This window comes from Dunckerocampus dactyliophorus, chromosome 6, assembly GCF_027744805.1.
Source record: "Dunckerocampus dactyliophorus isolate RoL2022-P2 chromosome 6, RoL_Ddac_1.1, whole genome shotgun sequence".
NCBI lineage: Eukaryota > Metazoa > Chordata > Actinopteri > Syngnathiformes > Syngnathidae > Dunckerocampus > Dunckerocampus dactyliophorus.
In genome coordinates, this window is record NC_072824.1 from 28,224,962 (window position 1) to 28,249,439 (window position 24,478).

At 40.6% G+C, this 24,478-nt stretch overlaps 3 protein-coding genes across 5 annotated transcripts in view; 2 read left to right on the top strand and 1 right to left on the bottom strand.

Moving 5' to 3' along the window:
- The first annotated feature begins 341 nt into the window (after window positions 1-341).
- Window positions 342-13,302, top strand: taf5 (TAF5 RNA polymerase II, TATA box binding protein (TBP)-associated factor). Its single transcript, XM_054780069.1, has 11 exons — window positions 342-4,077; window positions 4,868-5,099; window positions 5,173-5,488; window positions 5,610-5,773; window positions 7,577-7,712; window positions 7,813-7,933; window positions 8,501-8,630; window positions 8,723-8,887; window positions 9,972-10,149; window positions 10,254-10,431; window positions 12,659-13,302. Exons 1-11 carry the CDS (start codon window positions 3,669-3,671, stop codon window positions 12,871-12,873), a joined length of 2,244 nt encoding a protein of 747 aa, XP_054636044.1. The 5' UTR covers window positions 342-3,668; the 3' UTR covers window positions 12,874-13,302.
- On the bottom strand, window positions 13,105-14,198 carry atp5md (ATP synthase membrane subunit k). The gene is made up of 4 exons (XM_054780070.1): window positions 14,108-14,198; window positions 13,483-13,586; window positions 13,317-13,407; window positions 13,105-13,226 (listed from the first exon to the last, which is right to left on the bottom strand). Exons 2-3 carry the CDS (start codon window positions 13,567-13,569, stop codon window positions 13,318-13,320), a joined length of 177 nt encoding a protein of 58 aa, XP_054636045.1. The 5' UTR covers window positions 13,570-13,586; window positions 14,108-14,198; the 3' UTR covers window positions 13,105-13,226; window position 13,317.
- A 143-nt stretch (window positions 14,199-14,341) lies between these two features.
- Window positions 14,342-24,478, top strand: part of pdcd11 (programmed cell death 11) — a 29,225-nt gene continuing 19,088 nt past the window's right edge. For 2 of the 3 annotated variants that reach the window (XM_054778170.1, XM_054778173.1), the window contains exons 1-11: window positions 14,342-14,380; window positions 14,777-14,896; window positions 15,053-15,199; window positions 15,993-16,157; window positions 19,354-19,515; window positions 19,602-19,722; window positions 19,816-19,991; window positions 20,666-20,773; window positions 23,653-23,865; window positions 23,953-24,077; window positions 24,179-24,239. In XM_054778170.1, coding sequence (XP_054634145.1) covers window positions 14,798-14,896; window positions 15,053-15,199; window positions 15,993-16,157; window positions 19,354-19,515; window positions 19,602-19,722; window positions 19,816-19,991; window positions 20,666-20,773; window positions 23,653-23,865; window positions 23,953-24,077; window positions 24,179-24,239 — 1,377 coding nt within the window. In that variant the 5' untranslated portion in view covers window positions 14,342-14,380; window positions 14,777-14,797. The other variant, XM_054778172.1, reaches the window with a different exon arrangement.

The following is a 24,478-nucleotide window of genomic DNA, read 5'->3' on the forward strand; positions in this document are numbered from 1 at the left end:
CAGAAATTAAAGTGACTGTAGACCCGCCACGCCCTAGCCTGTGCCCCCGCATCACTGCTGCCGCACATGCAAATATTCATGCTCTGCAGAGATATATATTAATAATCATACATTACACCTCACGATCATGAAATAGCTGTAAATGTACCTCAATCTTCGGATGGTGGCACTCATTTTGATTTAGCCATCCCTTATAGACCCTCACGGCTACCTCATTAGAGGATATTTTACACAGCTTGAAGCAACACTTTTCCTGATGCACATTAAACATGTAAACACAACAACAGCCTCTTAATTTGAGCCATTGATGCATATGAATTTGCTGCAGCAGAATCTGAATGGTAAAAATCAGTATAGTAGAATGAGGAGCACATGTTAAGTAGTATACTGTAGTACAAGTATAGTACTGTATGTTTTTCATTGATGTTGGCTTTGTTTCATATACAGAGCTGCTGGTGTTGAGTGGAGCCACACCCTGCGCCTCCTAATAGAGACAGCAAGGAGGAAAGAAAGACACGCGCACACACACACGTACACACACACATGGTGAAGTCACCACTGAGGTGTGAAAGGAGGGTACGATATGCGTCTTTCACCTCCTCCTTACCCATTTCATTATTTTCACATAGAGCAGCATAAAAATGAATAAGATCACATGAGATACTTTACATTTTAAACGTACATTTTACATTACCTTTTATCTAAGAAAAACTAATGTGCCTAAAATGCCCTAATTTTATGTACCTACAATAGGGGTGCAGTGTCATATCATATTTTGTATTGTTAAACTGGAAAATCATTGCAATGCACGACAGTGGGTTAGATTTTTAGAGGTATTGTACCTTTTATTGATTTGTTTTGTTTTTAATGTGCTACAGCAGATCTGGGAAGCTGGTGCATTGAAAAAGCTCTCATCCCTCAGTGCACATGCAGGACATGCTACTGTGTTAAGAAGTCACATATGCAGTATTTTTATACTATATGAAAGGAAGACTTAGAAACACTACATTAAGTTAACTGCCTTCTCTAATTCCTATGCATTGAAGATGATGTGCCATTGCCAGCACTTGATTGTATTTCATGAACTACATACCTTTTGCTCGACATGAGATGAGAAACACTGAGTCTCCACACGTGACCACGCCCTGAAAGGCTGATGTGAACACCAGTGTCTCCCACAGCCACCAAACAACCCCCATCTGAGAAAAGCCCCTGCAATGTTATACAATGTCTTTCTGCTTGCACTGTGAACCCCTCTTTTGTCCAACTACGTTAAATGAACACTTTAGGTGGTGTGAACGTGCTTTAAAAACATACAGGAGCTGTTTGTGTTGCAAAACAGGGTATGTTTAAATATACGCGTAGATGTTTGCAGCCTTCCACCATTTGAAACACTATCAAATGAGTTTGCACGCGTGATTTCTTGAAATATGATGAAATAATATAGTAAACTCTGAGGAAACGGACAAAGACAAAGAATGGTGTGTCGTGAATGAACCTGTGATGACTTGGCTGCTTCTCACCAGGGCAATATTGATGCTTTCAGGCTGACTATCTGACAGCATATTTCTTTGTCTTTTCTGCAACATCTTATTATAGAAGGTCATTGTGATGGGGCTTGAGGGAGGGCGGTGGTGTTGTGTGAGCAAACTGCCCCCACCTGGTATAAAACGGTACTTTCCATAAGCATACCGTGCTACTGCCCTAAAATGAAAAGTCAAGTAAAATATGACCATGATTAGTTATGCAATCATTACATGAGTTCCCCTTTAAAAAAAAAAACTGCTGCTTGTCATGCTAGTTGGGCTGATTGCTGCAATTTCCCTGACTTTTTGTTGTAATTTCAAGGCATGATTTCTTTTGCGCAAGGTGCTAGCTGTCATTAACGACTTGTAAGAGGAGCGATCACATTATTCAAATGACTTATGTCTTCATTACACACACACAAATGCAGTCACCGAACACGAGAGTGTTGTGGGTTTGACTTTTGGGGTTGAATAACAAATATTGACTTTTTGCACACATGTGATGTACCTATATTTTAAATGTACAGAATGATTATTATTGTTAGTCTAATATAGAAACATGTACAAATACTCTGAAGCAGAAAAGTCACAAAACTGAGTTCATGCCTGAACAACAGTATGGAATGTTTTGTTCATAAGATATAGATCAAATCTGTCGTTTACTTCACTAATTCTACAGCAATCTAAAGCTATTTGTAAAACTAGGAGAATACACATGTGGGAGTTTAAATATTATGTGTGGAGTACCCCAGGGGTCAATATTGGGACCAAAACTGTTCAATTTGTACATCAATGACATTTGTAAAGTAACGAAGGATTTAAAGCTGGTATTATTTACGGATGATACCGTTGCCTTTTGTTCTGGGTAAAGCACACAAGAACTAATTAAAAAGGTCAAGGATGAAATGGTCATATTAAAGTCATGGTTTGACAGAAGCAGATTATCCTTGAACCTAAGTAAAACTAAAATAATGCTATTTGGAAATAGCAGAAAGGAGAAGTACGATCAAATACAAATAAACGGAGTGGACATTGAAAGAGTGAAAGAAAATACATATTTGGGTATCATAATAAACAAAAAAATGAGTTGGAAAACTCATATAAAAAATATACAACACAATGTGGCGAGAAATACTTCAATATTGAACAAAGCAAAATATGTTTTAGATCAAAAATCACTCCACACTCTTTACTGCTCTTTGGTATTACCATATGTAACGTATTGTGTGGAGATATGGGGCAATAATTATAAAAGCAATCATCACACGCTCAATGTACTGCAAAAAAGATCGGTGAGGATAATTCATAATGCCGCGTAGAGAGAACATACAAACCCTTTATTTTTAAAATCACAGATATGAAAATTTACTGATTTAGTACACTTTCAAACTGCTAAAATAATGTATAAAGCTAATAATAATTTGTTACCCAAAAACCTCATACAGTATTTCTCTATAAGAGAGGAGAAATATGATTTTAGGGGAAAATCAAATTTAAAACACTTATATGCGAGAACAACGCTGAAAACCCACAGTATTTCTGTATGTGGAGTTAAATTATGGATTGGATTGAGCAAGGAACTCAAAAAATCAAGCAGATGATGTTTGCTATATACAAGGCAGAAGAGTCTTGATCATTACAATGATTGTTCTGTCATGCTTGTTTTTTATTAATTATTACACTGATTATTATATGGAATAATATTACATGGAATGCAGGAAGTGAATAATATGTACTGTACAAGACGTGGAATGGAAGGGGGGTAGGATGAAATAAACTCTGCTTCTTCCTACTCCTTTGGGACATGTGGAACTGTGAAAGGATGATTCATGAGATGTATTCCATTGTAACCTTCATGCATGTTCAAATAAACTAAACTAAACTAAACCACATATACAAATTTGAAAACTTATAATTACATATGCTGTTATACACAAAAACACATTTTTCGTACTTTTTCACATTTGATTTAAAGAGTTAAAATCTTGTGCGATTGAATTGAAATGGGTATTGCACCACGTGACTACCAAAGCGACATAAAATAGTGACGTAATTCAAAGCTAGCCAATCAGGTGGCTTTATGTAGAACCACGAGGTCTTGACTTTTTTTGTACTGTTGCACATGCGCAATTCATTTCGAAAATGGCGGCCGTACAAGGCGGTATGGCCGACGCTGTTGAAATAAAGGACATTAAAACAGAACCACCCATCGATGGCATTGCAAACAACAATGCGAACGACGGAAAGCTACATTCTACGTCCCCTGGGCCCGGTGCTTCAGGTGAAAGTAACAAACCAGCGACTGGAGCTCCAGAGGAGCAACAGACGTTGTTGGCTATTCTGCAATTCCTTAAAAAGAACCAGCTGTCGGAATCCGTCGACATTTTGCGTCGCGAAGCTGGATTGTCGGAGGATTTGTTGGATTTGAAGGCGAGTGATGTGTCCTCAGGCTCCGGGGGTGCAACGGGAACTGTGGAGGGAGGAGGTCTGGATACCAACTCTCTTCTAAGTCGTGTGACGTCCTCCGCTGTACCCCAGGCACCAGTCAAAGGTATGATAACACCTTGCAAATAGATATAGCGATATTGTTACCTATTTAAAAAGCATTCATTTTAAGGAATGTACATCTTTTATTACTGCGTTCTATTATCTGTGAACACTCAACTTGTCTTGGAATACAGTATGTACTGTATACTCTTCCCAGTGTGTGTTCTAGAGATGCTGTGCTGTGTTCTTTTTTGCACAGGTCATTGGCCATTATAGTTTAATTGTAAACATGGTGTCAAACAATAACGCATAGGACATAACACATCCAAGGTTTTAAGATGCACAGAAATGTCAACATCCAAAAGTAGTCACTGTTGATGTACAACACTGCTGATGGGGATGACATACAACTTCAGGTCAAAACATCCCAACTATCCCTTTGGAAAACAAACCGCTGTTTGTTGAGAAGCGCTTCCATGTCAGAGCCTACAAAAGTCTCTTCACCAGATTTTTTCGCAGGTCTCTTTTTTGAAAAAGAGTATCTGGAAGGATCTGATTTCTTGATAAATATAGTGACAACACCGCTAAGTTTGTCAACACTGATGAGTCTTGCTTAGTCTTCTTATTCTCTGGCAGACTAGGTGTGTTTTAATGTTTAATGTTTATGTTATGAGCGAGGGCCAACAGTTAGAGCCAAATCTATTTGTTGCGATTCAAATTTATTTTGGGCGGGCCACACAACAGCAAACCACAGGGTAGGAATTAGGTGTACTTTGTGAACAAAATTGATGCACTAGGAGCTAGCAGACTGTTTTTTATGTGCTAATGTGATAGTATGCTAACTTGTCTTTCAGCCCCCCCTGGAGAGGACCAGCCAGATGTGAGTGTGGTTCTGTCAGCTTACAGCCAGCAAGGAGACCCAGCTCTCTATGAGACTTACTACAGCGGCTTGAAAAAGTTTATAGAAACGGTTTTGGACTGTCACAGAGCAGAACTGTCCCAGGTGTTCTACCCACTGTTTGTACACATGTACCTGGAACTTGTCTACAACAACCACGAGAATGAGGCCAAGGCGTTCTATGAAAAGTGAGTTTCCGTGACAGTCTTATCTTCTTCTGCTTGCTTGACGTTTTAATAAACTGCTTCCACTCCATGTCAGGTTTAGCGGGGATCAAGAGTGCTATTATAAGGAAGACCTACAAGTTTTGTCGGGTTTGACGAAGAAGGAGCACATGCGAGGCAACGAGACCCTGCTGGACTTTCGCACTAGCAAATTTGTCCTGCGAATCTCCCGTGACTCATACCAGCTGCTCAAGAGGCACCTGCAGGAGCGCCAGAACAACCAGATTTGGAACATCATCCAGGAGCACCTCTACATTGACATCTTTGATGGCATGCCGCGCAGCAAAAGTCAGATTGATGCCATGTCTGGCAGTCTGGCAGGAGAGGCCAAGAGAGAGGCTAATAAGGCCAAGGTAGGCAATATGTACATCCCCCGCTTGCGCGCTCTGTTCCCTCATTTTGAGAGCTGTCTCATGCGTTCCACTGGCTTATAAGAAGTGTGTCATGTTTTGGGTCTTAACTACTTCCTTCTAGGTTTACTATGGATTGCTCAAGGAACCAGAAATTGAACTTCCACTGGATGACGAGGACGAAGAGGCGGAGAATGAAGAGGGTAAGCCCAAGAAGAAGAAACCCAAAAAGGACAGCATGGGCTCCAAGAGCAAGAAGCAGGATCCCAATGCCCCTTCACAGACAAGGTATAGATTTGCATTTATTTGTGTTCTTCGGCACACATGGACATATATTATTTTAAAGCAGTGTTTCCTGTATATTGTGCTGGCCTGCCACAAGTAAATGTGGACTGCCACAAATACATTTGGCACTGCCTGTTCGCACTCGCTCATAAACGCATTATATTGGGACTGTGCAAATGTAGCTTCTCATTACAACTCTGTAAAGTAAGTGGCGGTATGCACCATAACTTCGCTTCATAACACACCTGATGCCGGAGAATAAGAAAACAGGAGGCGTCAGTGTTGCCAACTTAGCAACTTCATCGCTATATTCAGCGAGTATTCAAACTCCTGCAGATACTTTTTTTTTTTTCACAAGGGGTTAGCGGCAAATGTAGTGACTTTTTCTGGTCTTTTTGGACTGTGACGTGAAAGCATATATCGTTATTCTCAACAAGCAGCGGGTGCCGTTGTGGAACCCTCCCCCATCTAAAAGCACTCACAGGTGGCTACGTCTTGTTTGTGACATTAAAGAAAAGCCACAGAAAGGAGCCCCAGAAAAAAGTGAATTTGTATTTGTAAATATATACAGGTAGTACTCCCCCATATGTCAAGGTTAATTGCTTCCAGACCCGACCGTGATAAGTAAATTTAATGCCTGTTCTGGCGATCAAGGGCTTATATTTGGATTTTAGGTGAGATTTTAGCCATTTTTATGCTTGAAAATGCTTTTAGGCAAAAAAATATGTACGAATTGCTTAAATATGCATATTTTTCCACTAATAATAGGCCGCATTCTACCATGAAACAGCATGATTTATTAATTACATGATTAATTAATTAATTAATTAATGTTTGAAAAACAGTGAGAGTGAAGTAGGGCTGCAACTAACGATGATTTTAATAACCGGTTAATCGGTTATTAAAATTATTGTTTTTTCGAATAATCGATGGGTTGGATTTAAAAAAAAACAAAACAAAACAACACATTTTTAATTTACACCTCTTGATTCAGAAATAGAAGACTTGAACTGACAGAGCCAATAAGTGCACAAACACCAGGTTGCAGCTTAAATATTCTGTTAAAATAATAATAAATCATAAAAAAATCTAAATGTTTTGTCAAATAGCTTCAGTAAAACAATAAATGTACAAAAAACACAATCATGATCATTTTGCTAGTGGATGAATGTGAAGCTTGTTGTTTGAATGAATGGAGTAATGCGTTAGGCCATAGATGGACCAAATTAATATGAAAAAAACAACTACAGTTGGTGGTTGAAAAGAGGCAAAAATGCCCATCACTGTTTTCCAAAGTCAAAGCTGGTATGTGTGAATATCTTGTTTTGGCTAAAACACAAAGATAATAGGTCTGCTTTCATGGACGACTAAGGAAATAAAAAAATATTCACATTGGAGAGGCTGAAATCAGAGGATATTTACATACAGTATTTAAATAAAAAAAACAATGAATCGATTACCAAAGTAGTTGTCGATGAATTGGGTAATTGATTAATTGTTGCAGCTCTAGAGTGAAGCCATGAAATTTGAACCGCTAGGTGGCGAAGCACGACTCGTTTTCCTTTTCATGTTTTTTTCACTCACTTTTGTCTCTTTTGTCTCTCTTTTTCACAATGTTCTTTCTATCTCCTGCAGCGTCCATGACAATTACATGCACTAATGTCCTGATAAATTATGCAAATTAGACAAAAAGAACTCCCACCACTGCCACAGATAGATTGTAGTCCTGTGGGAAACACTGTAAACTTTATTTAGGATGAAGCATGCAAGCAACATTTCATGTAAACTGTTCTCTGTGTTTCTCAGAATACCTCTTCCAGAATTAAAAGATTCTGACAAACTGGACAAGATAATGTACATGAAAGAGGCCACCAAAAGGATCCGACTTGGACCAGATAACCTTCCTTCCATTTGCTTCTACTCTTTTCTCAATGCGTATCAGGTCTTGAACTCATCACTTTTTAATGAATGCTCAAAGGTGTCAAGTGGACTAAATGCTTCTTGTAGTCTGACTTATTTCATGTTGCCTGTGTTACCTGCAGGGTCTAACTGCTGTGGACATCACGGATGACTCCAGCTTAATTGCAGGAGGCTTCGCTGACTCCTCGGTCAGATTGTGGAGTGTCACTCCGAAAAAGCTGCGCAAAGTCAAGTCAGCAGCAGGTAAAGTAAGCGTGCGGGTCAAATGTCATTTCCATGTTAAATTGAAACTGCCACTAACCTTGCATCAGATTCAGATGGAACTTGCATTGGTGTTACATTTTCTGACACTGCATACATATTTAGTGATGTTTATAGACTTCAACTTAGACATTCTTTATTGATCCACAAGGTGAATTGCTTGGTTGCACTAGTTCAATTGCAGAAGAAAAAGAAAAACACTCTTAAATAAAATCCATCCATATCTCCAATATGCCGCCTGTCCTCACTAGGGTCGCAGGGGTATGCTGGAGCCTATCCCAGCTGACTTTGGGCGAGAGACAGAGTACACCCTGGACTGGTCGCCAGCCATATGAGAATAGATGATAGATTTAGAAACAATGGAGATTTCTTGTCCTTTTTAATATTTTCCATGTCACCAATGTGTGGCTTGTCACCAAAATGTAATTAAAAAGACTTAAAATCACAAAACTCTTCATTGATGATTGGTGGAGGTGAACTCCTGGCTTTCATCCAGCAGCATGTTACGCACTGAAGCTAACTTTGTTTGCCCTTCCTTTCTTCCTCAAGACTTGAATCTGATTGACAAAGAGTCAGATGACGTACTGGAGAGGATCATGGATGAAAAAACAGCCAGCGAGTCCAAGATGCTGTATGGGCACAGTGGTCCTGTGTATGGTATCAGTTTCAGCCCAGACAGGTAAAACAGCGGTTGTGCTCCAGCTGGTACTGCATTAATCACACACATTCTCCTGATTGAGCTGCACCAAACATGCTGTCATGCACTTTTAGAAACTACCTCCTGTCCAGCTCTGAAGATGGCACTGTGAGGCTGTGGAGTCTCCAAACGTTTACATGCCTTGTGGGCTACAAGGGTCACAACTACCCAGTCTGGGATACACAGTTTTCTCCACATGGATACTATTTCATCTCCGGGGGACATGACCGAGTTGCCCGGTAAGAACTGTAGAAATTTATTTTCTTCACTAACTAGGAATACCTACTCTACACAGCACTTTTGTTGGTGTATGACAGCGTCACTTATTAGTAGGGATGCCCCGATCCCATCTTCAGGATCAGCTGCGGATCCGCTGTATTTTGAAGATGCAATAATATCGGCTTCCATCACGAAATCGGGCCGATCCGGTTGCTGTATAACATTGGTAACTCTGGGCCACACTCCAACACGGTAGGTGCGGTAATGCGCCTCTCAGCTGGTTGCCGCTCAACTGCCGCCACCCGCAAGAAGAAAAGGCAACACCACCGTGCAGACATGTCCGCCGTGTATCGTGGGGAAGTTAGTCTCACGTTGGACTACAGTGGTAGTTCCCCCTCATGGTGCCCGGACTGCTGTGTCATGGGGCGGGGAGCTCGCACGAGAACTGCTGCTCTAACCGCTGGTTGCTTATGCTAGGGACTGTCAATAATTTACTATTGCGCTGAAGAGAGGGTTTTTGGGTTTTTTTGAGTCGTATATTGTAAATCACTCCACAAATTGACCTACAACCATGTCAAATGATTAGTTTACCCTAAAAGTATTTTGCATGCCCATTTTTTCCAATTTGATCTATCATAGGATGGACTTTTATTGGATTAGGGACCTGACTCACACAGGTTTGTTACCAAAGCCAAACAATATTGTTGGTCATGCTGTGGAATGAAAAAGTACATTTAGCAATACTTTGCTTGCATTATTTGAATGCTTTGGAGAGGTATTTTCATAACCATATTCAATTGCACAAATTATTTAAAAAAAAATACATAAATAAAGGATCTGTATTGGATCGGATAGGCAAGACTATAAAAAAATCGGATCGGATGGGAAGCCAAAAAATGTGGATCGGGACATCCGTACTTATCAGATATCCCTTCATCTCACGAAAGCACACATCCTTAACTCAGTAATGGAACAAAACATTAAAAACACCTCTTGGTATGTTTTAATGCAGACTACACTAATGTTACAAAAGAAGACCTTTGTCACCTGAGCATTATGAATAAAGAAGATGAACTAAGGTGCTCTGTTCTTTCTCTCGCTTAGTCTATGGGCTACAGATCACTACCAGCCACTGCGGATGTTTGCTGGTCACCTGGCAGACATTACTTGCACCCGCTTCCATCCCAACTCAAATTATGTTGCCACAGGGTCATCTGACCGCACCATTCGCCTGTGGGATGTTCTGACAGGAAACTGTGTTCGCATCTTTACCGGTCACAAGGTTAGAACTGTAATAGTACTTCCTGGCTCCAAGTATTTGAATTCAATGCTCACAGGTACAGAGATGCTGAAGAAAGTCTAACAGCTAAGTATTGCATCTTCTAGGGTCCAATCCATGCCCTGTCATTCTCTCCCAATGGAAAGTTTTTGGCTTCAGGCGCTACTGACGGCCGAGTTCTTCTTTGGGACATTGGTCATGGTCTTATGGTTGGAGAGCTCAAAGGCCACACAGACACCATCTACTCTCTCAGGTTCAGCAGGGATGGAGAGATCCTTGCCTCTGGTGGGTACTTGCCTTCCCCAAAGTCAACAAGCTATTACTAAGATGAGGAACTAAGGGGGGGCTGTAGTCCAACTTCTGATTAAGACGTGCGTCTGGAAACTTTTGTCTATAGAGTTCACATACACTCATGATCAAAATTTTAAGACCAGCTGAAAATTTGCAAGAATTTACATTTTGCACAGTTGGATCTTAAAGGGATCATTGGGGTGTTTTGACATGAAGTTGTAGGACATCCCATCAGCAGTTTAGTACATCAACAGTGACTTGGTCCCGTGAGTCCAGTTCTGGTCGTATTTGGGTGATGAAGAACGTAGTTCCGCTTTGTTGCTGGGTCATTTAAGTAAAGAGTTTGGATTCTCAAAATAATATGCGTTCAAAAGAGTACTACATTTGCATCATAAAAATGTCTCCTCCAAAAAAATAAGACCTCACAAATCGCTTGGCGTTATATTTGTCTCCCACCGTGTCCCTGCACAATGTCGCCTCTCCATTCTTGTGTATGTGATGAAGACGCTCTGATCTTCTTCCGCTGCGGAACACACGTAAACAAGATGGCCGGTGCACCGTCGCAGGAGAAGATGTGAGCGTCTTCATCACATGCAACCCTGACCCTGCAACTAAGCGGAACTACGTTCCTCGTCAGGGATCTCCGACTAGAACTGGACTCGCATGACCAATTTGGGGAGGGGGGGGGGGTGAGTCACCGTAGATGCACTACACTGCTGATGGGGATGTCATACAACTTAATGTCAAAACATCCCAACTGTGCCTCTAAGGAGGTTCTAAGTAGAGCTTCAAAATGCAAAAAGAGGTAATGGGAGTGAGATAAAAATTTTTTTTGAGTAAACAATTTATTGCAACAACAAACTGAAACAGGCTGTTCATCAACTGACCAAAAGACCACAGCCTTTAAAAGCTAAAATGTTGGCAAAAATGTGGATTCAATGTGATTTTCTGTCAAGTATTCACACTGTCATGATCTCTTGATGACAAAGACAAAAAAAGCTTTCTCTCTTTTAATGCGGTGGGATTGTTCAGCTGCATAAGCAAGGCCAACACCTCGTCTCCTTCAACGCCACAAAATTGCCTGTTTGGAATTTGTACAAGAACACCAAACATATGAGACATGGAAAGGTGGAAGAATGTTTTCTTTTCTGGTGAGATCAAATCAAAACTTGATGGTCCTGACGGCTTCCAACGTTACTAGCATGACAAGGAGATCCCACCTGAGATGTTTTCCACCATCATGATCCTTCAATGGAGCTTCGTGTTGTGGGGGGTGGTGTCAAACGGCATATGTTGCAGGGGGCATCCCTCATGATTGAAGGCCCTCGTCTATGTGGCAATGATTGGCTTTTTCAACAGGACAACGCTGCACTTCACAAAGAGGAATAAGCTCACTCTTTTGGGCCATCCTCCGTGTTCCCCTCATCTAAATCCAATGGAGAACATTTGTGGATGGACATGCGTTACAGACAGTGGATGCCCTTCGTGTAGCCATCTTCATCACCTGGAGCAACATTCCCACTAGCTTCCTGGAAATACTGGCATCAAGCATAGCATCAAAGCAAACCCATTTTTGAGGTGATTAACAAGAATGGCGCAGCTACTCATTACGGAGTCCTTTTTTGAAAATGTTATTTTTATTTTTGGTCTTAAACCTTTGACGAGCTGATGAACAGCACAGGACAGGAAGGACCTGCAACGGGTGGTGAGAGCAGCAGAGCGGTTTTTATCCTCAAGCCGTGAAATGTCTTTCCCATCCCCTGAGGAATAGATCACATCCAAGTGCAATTTTCACTTCTAACAATGTGCAATATCACCTCACGTGCAGTACCACTTCCAATAATGTGCAATGCAACTTTACACTTTCTCTGTTACTTTTATACCAACACACTTTAATATTAAATACAGTATGACATTTCAATGCTAAAGATGTTTATTTTATATTTTAGACTGCACCTTATATTTACATTTGTTTAGTGATTTATGTTGCAATGGAGAGTGCCAGACAGATTGTCATTGACAGTAACAATGAAGTTCTATTCTAACAGCCTATTTCAGTGTTTGGAATAAATTGATCACTCAGTTGTTTTTGTCTCACTCCCATTCTACTTCTATTCTATTCACTCCCAAGTTGTACTTATAACCGGCTGAGGATCTAACAGTGCTGCATGTGAATTATTTTCATCAGCAACATATGTAAACATGTTTTTGTCTCCTCCAGGCTCTATGGATAACACAGTTCGTCTGTGGGATGCCATGAAAGCATTTGATGATTTGGAGACTGATGACTTCACAGCAGCCACAGGACACATTCACCTACAAGACAACTCACAGGAGCTTCTGCTTGGCTGCTACACAACTAAATCTTCACCAGTCATACACCTTCACTTCACCCGCAGAAATCTGCTGTTGGCGGCAGGCGCCTACAACCCATAAGACTACAGCATACTAAATTGAGAATCATCTACAAAAGCTTGACATGAAGCATTTTAGTGGCTCCTGACAGTATTGGGCAGCGTGAAAAGACCTCATGATAAATGATGTTTGCCAACACCTACACTGGACCTAAATTAAGTTGTCCGAAGACAGTGCCATTGTAACCGGTGACAATGATAGGAATCATTTTGTATTATATTCTTTTTATAGCTAAATGTGTAAATTAAAGTGTTTTCTATGTTTTGGCCATAAATGATCTTTATTAACACAAGGAAACCAAACAGTTACTTTATTACAAGTACACCCAGCTGCCTCCTCCGCTCCCAGCAGTCAGACTTGGTCAAAATGTACATCTGTGAAGGACATATTCATGATCGTTAAGCAATATACTCTATAAATATGTTGCTACATTTGGACTAAGTGGAGAGGTGCTGTATACTTACATTACTTCTCAGCAATGGCAGCTTGTTTCTTGGGTTTTAATTTGAAGAAAAGGCCAATGGCGAGTAGGGAGGCATATGTGGCCAAAACACACTAATGACAGAGGTTATGAATTACAAACAATACAAAACTGAAATTTGGTTAAAAGTGCAACTACTGTCAACTCACATTCCTCCTGCCTACGTTGGTGTAGGAGTTGAAGTACTTGGCAAGTCCGGTGAACTGTGGGTTCGATCCACTGTCATGGCCTCCCATGATGGATGGTAGTGATCCTGCATCAGGATGAAGATCAAGGGATAATATTTAACATACCAGCAACAAACATCAGTGAGCCCAATGAGAAACGTACAACTCCGTTTTTACTCTGCCCCGTAAGTGCATAACACAGTACAAAGGTAAATAGTTACATTTGCCACACAACAGATGAACTGCACCACTTATGGTAATGTCGAATTACTTAATATTTTTGCGAAACTCACCTCAGTATGACAGCCAAATGGTAGTGGGCCTTAATGAAGTATGGTGTCTTCACAGATTATTTAACTAGGTTTGCCCTTAATCGTAATTGTAATTGCATGAATTGCAACCTGACATTGACTAGTTAGTAACTTGTTAGCATAGTATGCTAACAGTAAGCCATTTATACAGCACTACAGTCGGTTTTAAGCGCTGGCACATTTGTCAATGCTAAACTCGTAAATTACATATGTCCTTACGTTTGTTTAAAGTTACACCGTAACAGATATCACAATCAAGCCCAAAGTGAGCGATGAGATCAAGCATTTATTCTTACCTTTACCACAAGACCCTTGAGAAACTAGAGAGCGGTGTGCCCTTCAATTGGAGGCCTTGAAGCTAGCAACGAAAGGAAGTCCCGCCTACCGCATGCTGTTAGGGTCTGGTTTTCTATTGGTTCAAAATAATGACGTAAAAAAACCTCGCAAAACTTGATTACTGAATGGTCCGAAAGAATATCCATCAACCTTGTTGCTTGTGATTCGCCAGACTTTGAAACGCCCACGCTCGTTGTTATTCCGGGTCACCGCTGTGGCATGCTGAACAACATGTGAGTTTTTAAACCAAGACTGAAATATTTTAGCTAGGGAAACCTCACATTACCATCTGTAAGAGCAGTTTCCAATATTTATACATATGCAAAACGTATAGATAGTATATTAATTTACTAGCAAAGCTGAAATAGTGTTGGTGTTATGTTAGCATTTTTAACACTCTTAAGTTTTGAGCTATGGCCGTGGCTAACAGGAACATAAAATGCTGTTGTTGTTTCATATTAAACACAACATTTTGTATATAGTGTCATTTCAGCCGAATAATATTTGTTAATGAAGTGATCGTGTGCATTCTGTGCAATATTGAGTTGCGATTTTAGACGGCCTGCAAGTGGATAGCGAGCTGTAAGTTTTGCCACTTTGTGCCCACTAAAAGTGTGTTTAATTTGTAGACTGCTGAAGCAACATAAACCATGGCGACAACAGAAGAAGACTTCCCACGAGGTGGGACAGTTAAGAAGACTTCCGAAAGTAAAATAGTGACACTGACTGAGGTGGACAACCTTTTCCAGGTATAATTGGCCATCTTTGTCCTCATTGTTTCAGTTTTGCAGTCAAATGCTTCAAAATTCTCACAACTCTCTCTCCTTTGGGCTTGCACCGATACATTGCAAGCAGTTCAGGCTGCAAAATGTTTAAACATGAGTCTTTTTGTTTTCATGCTGCAGTCAAATGAACCAACAGAAACAAAGAAAAGGAAGGGGGCTCCCAAAGATGATAGCAAGAGAGTTAAAAAGCAAAATACTTCTGACAAGAAACAAGATGTTCTGACCCTCAATGCGTCTGCAAAGTCTGTGGAAATACTTCATATGAAGGTACCTGCAAGCCGTTCCTGTTTGCACATCCTGTTACTTATGTGTCCTTGTGTGGGTGAATGTTTGTGTGTGGTATGTAACACAACATATACAATAATACAGTTCCCCTTGAGACTATAATCAATCAAATAAAGTAAAGTTAAATTTACAAAAGAAATCATTATTTGATGAAAGCAAGAAACTCACGTTCTAACAAGACAGTATACAGTCACAAACTTGTGGTCAAAGACATTTCAAGAAAATAACTCCACCAGCTATTCATTATAATTGTGTGCGTGTGCAAAGTAGATTTAAAAAAAAAAATACTTTGTCATATGCCGTAGCAACAGGCTTTTATCGCAGGCTTGAATGATCTCACAACAGGCATAATAATAATGACATAATGACAACATGGGCTACTGTTAGGGTTAGTCCAAGATAAAACTCATCTCTGAACCCCCGACGTCACTTCCTGTCCTCCAGAGAACACATTCATTGCAACACACAAGACTTATTTATGTCTTAAATTGTTTATATTCTTTTATTTTGTCTACTGAATTGGATAATGCGGGTGACTATAGGGATGTTATTAAATTCTAACATATTTAGAAGTTTGTAAACAGTTTTATGTGCTGTAACTACAAAAATGTTTGATTTATAAATAAGGAATCCTATATTGAAATTCACCTATCACGGTCAGGTCTGGAACCGATTAACCGCAATAAACAAGGGTTTACTGTACACACACTTTAGCCCATTGTTAGTCATAGTGTCTCATTTCTTATTGTGTTTGTGTGTGCTGACGTTTTCACAGGACGTAAAGGAGGGCATGTTGATGCTGGGCTGTGTGAAAGATGTATCGGACTTTGAGGTCACTGTTGGTTTACCTTGTGGCATGCAAGGTTTCCTCAGCATCAGGAACATCTGTGACTCGTACACCAAGATGCTCACTGAACTACTAGATTCAACTGACACGGAGGTACATGCTTGGATTATTCTGTCCTGATGTGTTTCTCCCATCTTTGGGGAAAAAATACATTTTCTAATGATTTAACCAATGGCTTCTTGTGACATACAGTATTCTGAAATCATATTTGAGACGACATATAGGCAGCCGTTTAGTTTGCTGACTCAGTTTTCCAGTTGACCGGAATCGGCGTTCATGGCAAGCGCTCTGCATTTCGCTACCGGAGTTTTGAACTATTTTGCTGCTTTCCTGACCACACTTCATGATCACGAGACTAGAATAGCTTGCTAGCATGCCCAACTTCAACTCGGGTCGGCGAGAGTTACGGATTTGTCGAAATAAACGAGTTATACTGTCATGGAAAAAATGATGAGACCACCCTTCTTTCAGTTTCTTGTTCATTTTAATGCCTGATACAACTAAAGGTAGCTTTTGTTTGGACAAATATACCGTATTTCCTGCACCATAAGGCGCACCGTATCATAAGGCGCATGCTAAAACATACGGTCTGCAAAAAACGAAAGGAAAGCAAAACAGTGAGTTTAGCTGAACTTTATTCTACTATTTAACAATCCATCAAAGCCCTCATCTTCTTTATCTGAATTGAACAGCTGGGCAGTTTCACCATCAAACATGCCGGGTTCCCTCTCATCATTGTCGGAGTCAGTCTCGTTGTCAGGTGGCTGTTCAGCAACGATGCCGGCTTTCGCGAAAGCTCGGACAACAGTTAAAGCAGATACCTTAGCCCAGGTATCTACAATCTATTCGCATATGGTGGCGGAACTCTCCCGGTGCTGCCTCCCAGTCTTAGTAAAGGTGTGTTCTTCGTCTCTCATCCATCGCTCCCACACTGCTTGCAACTTCACTTTGAACGCCCTGTTTACACCAATGTCCAGGGGTTGGAGTTCTTTTATTAATCCTCCCGGAATGATGGCGAGCTCCGAATTCATTTGCTCCACTTGCTTCATTTGTTTCACTTCACAAATGTTGTTTTGCACCATACCGGTAGTATACCTACCTGAGGCGTGGCGGAGGTAAGCTTACGTAATGTGCATATTACGTAATGTTCTCTGATTGGTTTGTCGCTGCCAGCATACGTACTGTACTTATTACGTCCCTGTGTCAGCGGGAAATGGTCCGACAGTCAGTCAAGAGGAGCGCTTACCCAAATCGCACACCAACATTTTTACAGATTTTGGAACTCGGTGCACACGTAAGGCGCACCGTCGATTTTTTGAGAAAATTAAAGGCGCCTTATAGTGTGGAAAATATGGTAACAATGACAACAAAAATAGCTCATAAGAGTTCAATGTTTTGGCGGTACAATGCTATAGCTATTCATGTAAGAACTTAAGTGATTTTGGTTATTATCAAGAACAGCATGGAAGTTGCTAGATAGCTCTTAAATGAAACTGTTATGAGCTATAGTTGTTATCATTATATTTGTCCAAACAATGGGTTAGGATTAGTAAGGTTAGGGTTAGGAGAGTTAGGGTTAGGATTAACAATGGTTCAATAAACTAAGAAACAAGGGTGGTCACATCATTTTTTCTGTGACTACAAGTGCCGACAGCCACTAGCAAGAAACATAACCTGGTTAACTGCCTAAGCTCAACGCGAAAGCAGTATGATTCAGCCACGGAATTTTCGGGTCAGATGACCTGGAAACAAGGACACATCCAACAGAGCAATGCACGCCGTTGGAGGGCAGGGGGTTTTGAACTTCTCTTGAGATCATTGATGAGGTGAAGAACCTTCAGGAGAAAACTAGAACATTGCCCAATGATGTCAAGGTAGTACAGGATGATAGCGCTGCCTTGTGCGCTGCTCTTATGGAAGATAAAGAAGCAGAGGAAAAAAAGAATTGCAGTTGACGAGATGGATCAGAATGCAATAAATGACTTCAGTGTTTCCCCTAGGATTTTTTTGAAGCTGTGGTGGCAGGCTGCATGGGACTGCCGCCGCTGTGTCGTGCCGCTGCTGCGTCCGCAAATTACTTTTTTATGATAAATACCAATTATTTATTAAGTTATTTAACTTTTTTCAACAACTAGCAGAACATGAACCGAGAACATTGCAAAACAGTCAATTTAATGGCAAAGTTGCTGAGAAATTGTACTTTTTATTTACAAAGCACATCTCCACTCAGTGTGCTCATTTGACATTAAATGCAGGTGTCATGTTTGAATAGAACACTTAAATATTCTTTGAGCTCGTGAGCTACCTGTGGGAGACCCCTGTGATAGCATCACTGTCTACAGCTGTACACATGACGTGCTTTTGTTGCACAACTAGTGTTTTGAAGACAAGCATAAGTATTATAATGATAACAAGAGAGCAAGATTAAGTGATATTTTAAAAAGTGAGTTTTGATGATCGTAGCTCGCCCATGGGACAAAAATTAGATAGATGCCGCCGGCCAGAAAGTGGAATGAGATTGAAACGTGAGCGATCACACACGCTGCCATAGATAGGCTTAGCATGTGACAGGCTCTTGTCAGTTGACGACACATTTTACAGGCTATTGTTCATTCTCCTGAAAATAAGAAACAAAATGAAAGTCAACACAAGATGTGTCACATATCTGGTCATACATGCATAAGTGCCAGCAAGGCAGACTGGCGATTCCGGTGCATGATAATCAAAATATAACGCAGTGAAACATTTTTATGGTATTTGAAATCGTTTTTCAAATTAATTGTGGTCAATAATAAGCTATATATGTATGTATGTACTGTATGTAGCATATATATATGTGTGTGTGTGTGTGTGTATATATATATATATATATATATATATATATATATATATATATATATATACAGTATATCCATCCATTTTCTATACCGCTTCTTCCTCATTAGGGTCGCGGGGGCATGCTGGAGCCTATTTTTTTATATTTATATATATATATATATATATACACACACACACACATTCATACAATATATTACTTAAAACCCTAATTTTTAAGGTGTGCTGGCTTTTATTTTTACATGTAGAGGAAGCCCTGCATTAGCAATTGATGTAAAACGAAGAAGGGGTAGGATTAAATAAGCTTTGCTTCTTACTACTCCTTTTTGAACATGTGCAACTGCGGATTGTACTATGTGATGTATTCCAATGTAAAATGTATGCATGTTCAAAATACATGAAACCATCACCATATTTGGGTCTATCTAATAACAGGGTTTTCTGTTCTTTTCAGGATATCTGCGCTTTGCCACAGCTCTTCTATTCTGGCATGTTGCTCAGATGTGTGGTTGCCAAGTTGGACACCACGAAGGGAGGCTCTGTCAGCGTGCAGCTGTCAATCAACCCAAAGTTGGTCAACAAGGCTCTCACCTCTAGTGCTCTGAAGGCTGGCATGGTGAGTCGGAAGCCAACACCAGTGAACCACAGAATAACTTCCTCAGCACTCACTGACTCCATCGTCTCTGTTTTATAATGTTTCAGGTGTTGAGCGGATGTGTTGATAGTATTGAAGATCACGGCTACATAGTTGACATTGGTGTCACTGGAACGAAAGCCTTCCTTCCCAAGAAAACTGAGAAAGAGAAACACAACCATAACAGTGGTATTGCCATCAGGAAATGTCTAATTATTTTCTTCTCTGAAACAACACACTTTATAATCAATTGTTGTTGTTTTTTTACGGTCACTTATGCAGAGCTGAAAGTGGGCCAGTATTTGACTTTTCAACTACAGGAAGTGAAAAACGATGGACGTTTAGTGCGACTGTCTGTCTACTCCGCACCCGGCAGCCAGGCTTGTGCCGAATCCCATCACGGATGGACCTTGACTAACCTTTTGCCGGGTCTTCTTGTCAAAGCCACAATTGCAAAGGTAGGGAGAGCTTTCATGATTTCCGAGACCACTTACAATACAGCAGTGGGCACCAACCTTTTAGGTCCGAGATCCCTGGTCTCACCAAAACACACACACACACACACACACACACACACACACACACATATGAGAAATGTATTTTAAATATATATTTCTCATATGTATGTATATTTATGTGTATATACAGTATCTATGTATAACCAGTGGTGTTAAAAACTGCATTTTGTTTTCACTTGTGTTGTCATTGACTAATATTTAAATTTTTTTGATGACCTGAAACATTTAAGTGTGACAAACATGCAAAAAAATCAGAAATCAGGAAGGGGTCAAACACTTTTTCACACCACTGTATGTCTCACGGAACATTACAGTGATATTACTGACACCTAGTGACCAGTCTAGAGTACTACATTTCATCAACATTTTTGAGTCAGTCTGTTGAATGTCTTATATTTTGTATATTAGTTCATTTTTATGAATAAAAATGCTCAATTTATGCAAAAAGGAGGTAGGAAAAAACGTGGTACATGAAGCCGTGAAATTCTAACGGCATTGTGGCAAAGGACAACATATAAAAGTTTATCACATGTTGTCAAAAGCATGTTCAAATGACATACATTTATCACCCCTCAGATTTTGCAATGTTCAAATTTATCTTTTTTGTTTTGCAGGTGACCAAACATGGACTGCTCCTGGATTTTCTGTCGTCCTTCAGTGGTCAGGTGGACTTCCTCAACATGGAGCGAGACAAGGCTTCCAGCTACACAGAGGGAAGCAAGGTAAAGTCTTCCTGGCAAATGTGCCTGTTGCTGTGTCCTATTACTTTAATACGTCACTTTGTGCCTCATGGCAACTAAGGGCAGGCACCCCTTCAAGCCTCAAGTCCCAGACCAAAATATGGAAAGAGAGACTAAGAAGTATCTTTCCATTGTTGTCCTTGGTGGTTTCTCAAGCATTATCAGGATAAAACTTAGTTTTTTTGTTGATATTGTTCAGTTTTAGACGACAGAAAACATGAATGCCTTACCACAATCAAATATGTCATCAGAACAAATGATTTTCTGACTGTTACTACTCTGTTATTGTAGCTCAGCAAGATATTGATCCCAAATAATGTCAGAGTTAAACGTATTTAAATATTTTATGAAATGCGTTACACCTGCCATTAGCTGGCAACCAGTTGAAGATGTACCCCGCCTCTTGCCCAAAGATAGCTGGGATAGGCTCTAGCATACCCGCGACCCTGGTGAGTACGAGCAGTATAGGAAATGGATGGATGGAAATGCTGTGTTTGTTCAAAGTGGCGGGTTTTTATTGTGTGGTGCCAGTATTACCGGCAAATTTTGTGTTCCTGGTAAGTAGTGGGTCGTCACAGAAGAATTTGCAGTGCATTCAGTACGCTTCCATGCACTAAATTACCATAAATTCCAGTGTATAAATCACTGCGTTCTTTCTTAAACTTTGAACCCTGCAGCTTACACAGTGGTGCGACTAATTTATTCTTGTGACATCTCCTTTACTTCAGAATTACTACTGATTGTTTAAATACTGTGCCGCTTGCGAGTCAGTGAGAAATCGGTAGCTCTCTCTTTGCCAATCACAAGCTATCAGTGCTCTCACAACAAGCTTGTCAGTGGAGGTCAGTATATATACCCAATATAAGAATATTGTTGTCTGCCTCAATGTCATCTTCTAAAGACATTTTACTAACTGTGCTAAATTCAGCACACGGAAACTTCATACTCAGAAGATGTATACACAAATATCGAAACATGTCCCAATGTGACTAAAAGAAAAAGCCAACATTTTAAAGGTTTCCCAAAATGCATTGCGTCTGAGCAGCATTCATTAGGCCGCTGCAATAACTTCACCTTCCTTCCGTCATCGTCTTCCTCTCATTTGGTCCTCTGGCTTCCTCTGGTGGACAGAAGCAGCATTGCAGCCATTATCTTCAAGTATGTGTCCTATGCTCCCCTCCAATGAAATGGTTTTCTCAACCCAAATGCATTATGGGAACACCTTTTTTTCCTCGGACACATGCGGCTTATACACCCGAATATACGGTAGCCAGAATGAAATAATTTGGTTTCTACATTTTTCACACCTCTGAGCGATATCCCTTTTTATACCCACTGTCTCCACCGCGATTGGCCATATGCTACGTGTCTACCAAAACACTAGATGGCGCTAATGCTGCTTTTAGTGGGGGTAAATGTTTGACTTTTCTGGCTGACCTTTATGTCACATATAAACAAAGCATCTTGACCAGTGTTGCCAGATTTGCCAATTAGAAGTGACTTTGGGCTTGTTTTTTTGTAAAGTTGCTTTTAAATTCCCAAGTTCCCTGTTGGTTCGGGCTTGTTTAGTTGTTTGTTTCTCTTGCGAGACCTGGCAACATGTCTCCGTGTCTCGACTGCAAATGTGCGTGAGAAGGAATTGTACGAGCCACATTGTGCTGTCAACTATGTCTCAGGTGAAGTGATTATGCAAAACAGTTACCTGCCAGACACGAGTGCTGTCCTATTCAATTTATGACGAGCATCTAGACTTGGATGGCTGGCAGTTTACACAGAAACAATACGGGTGGCCGCAGCGTGATCGCCTCTTTTTTACATCACAAAGATTGACCGTTTGGCTTCCTCCATATGTACTGCGCTTTATGTCTCTAATAGCCACTAACGGTAGACAGTTGTTTTCCTCCACATTCATAAGCTACCCGGTAGTGATGGAAATTCCAGCTCTTTTGAGAGAGACTGTTCTTTTAGCTCCCAAGTGACTCCTCAGATTTTTTTGTTGTCTTAAATGAACATATTACCAAATGATGTGTATTGTGTAAAAAGAGTTACTAATATAAAACACAGATCATATCCAATCTTTATTATTTAAATTGATTCATTTAAATCCTCAATGAACGGCTACAAAGAAATCGAATTATATGATAAAATACAAGACCCATCTCAAGAGATAAGGTCAAATCTCTGCATGCAAATGTTTTAACTATTTACAATCCCACAACAGAACATCAATTAAAACGTGCAAAAGAAAAAGCAGCATCCAGGTAACAGTTGTCTCTTTTACTGAAGTTTGGCATTCAAAGACGACTCCTCCGTGTGCTGTGTGTGTTTAACCGCCCCTATTGTGTCAAACTTTAACAGAAAAAAGACAAGGAACAAACAAATCGGCTCTCAATTGGCTCCCAACGATGACAACTGGCTCTTGTCGTTCATTTCAAAGAATCGGCTATTAGAGACGATTTTTTTGTGACAGACACATCACTACACAGCAATGTGCATACAGCTAATATTTAGCGATTTCTACACAATCATGACCACTTGGCTACAATTAATTCCGGGTTACCTCACGCCATGGAGACTGGCGTGTGCGCAGAGGGTTGGCTTCACGCCAGTAGCACACACATGCAAGCGAGAGAGCTAGTTTCCATTCGCATCTATCATATCTAGTACCACAGTTAAGAAAACGTAGATAACATACTTTGCCGTAATCGATTGAGATCTTGCAGTGCCACCAAGGTCCCCCACCTCAGGAAAGCACATGTACAGGCCCGTCTGAAGTTTGCCAATCAGCAAAGAATGATTTGAAAACGTAAGTTGACAAGCGACAGCCTCAAAAAGCACATGTTTTTGTATCGTCTGTTTAGGTGCAAGCCCGTGTGCTGTACGTTGAGCCATCCACACGTTTGATAGGAATGAGCCTGCGTAGCTACCTGGTTCAGCCTGAGACCAGAATCATCACCACTCCTGCCTGCGGTGACCGTATTGGTGAAGTTGTGAAGGACTGCAAGATCACTTCCGTGCACCACATGTCTGGAGCCATGTTGGAACTTCCTGACGGAACCCTGGCGTTTGTACATGTGAGTAGAACTGATGTTAGGAATACTTGATGATGAATGGAATGCATATCTCCATATTTGCCTAATGTACATTTTTTTTCTTGACAGAGGACCCACCTGAAGGAGCCAAATGAACCATTCAAAGAGAACAGAGTGCAGGCCTTGACCAAGCACACCTGCAGGATAATGGACTTTAGCCCTATGGACCAAATTCATCTTGTTAGTCTGCGCAAGTACGTGCATTCATCATTGCCTTTTGGATTTATCTTACTGGTCAGTTATTGACCCTAGCATCCAACCGAGTTCCTCCTCGACAACCTCCTCCTTTTTTCAGGAGTTTGATTACGAGAACTTTCTATCGATACCATGATCTTCAGGCGGGTCAAGTCGTAGAGGTAAGTGGTGGCACTGGTACTGGATCGAACAGAAATTCAATTTTGCAGCTCCCGACAATTTTTATTTTTACTGGAATCTGAGGCAAAATGCCTTTTTTAATGGTAAAGGTTTCCGACCCCTGGTATAGTGCCACAGTGTGTTCCCAACACTGTTTTTATGCAGACAGAGGCGTAAGTACTCTTGTAGGAATGAGTTGCACCAACTGCCAAGGCTTGATCAACCTCCATTTCTGCACAAC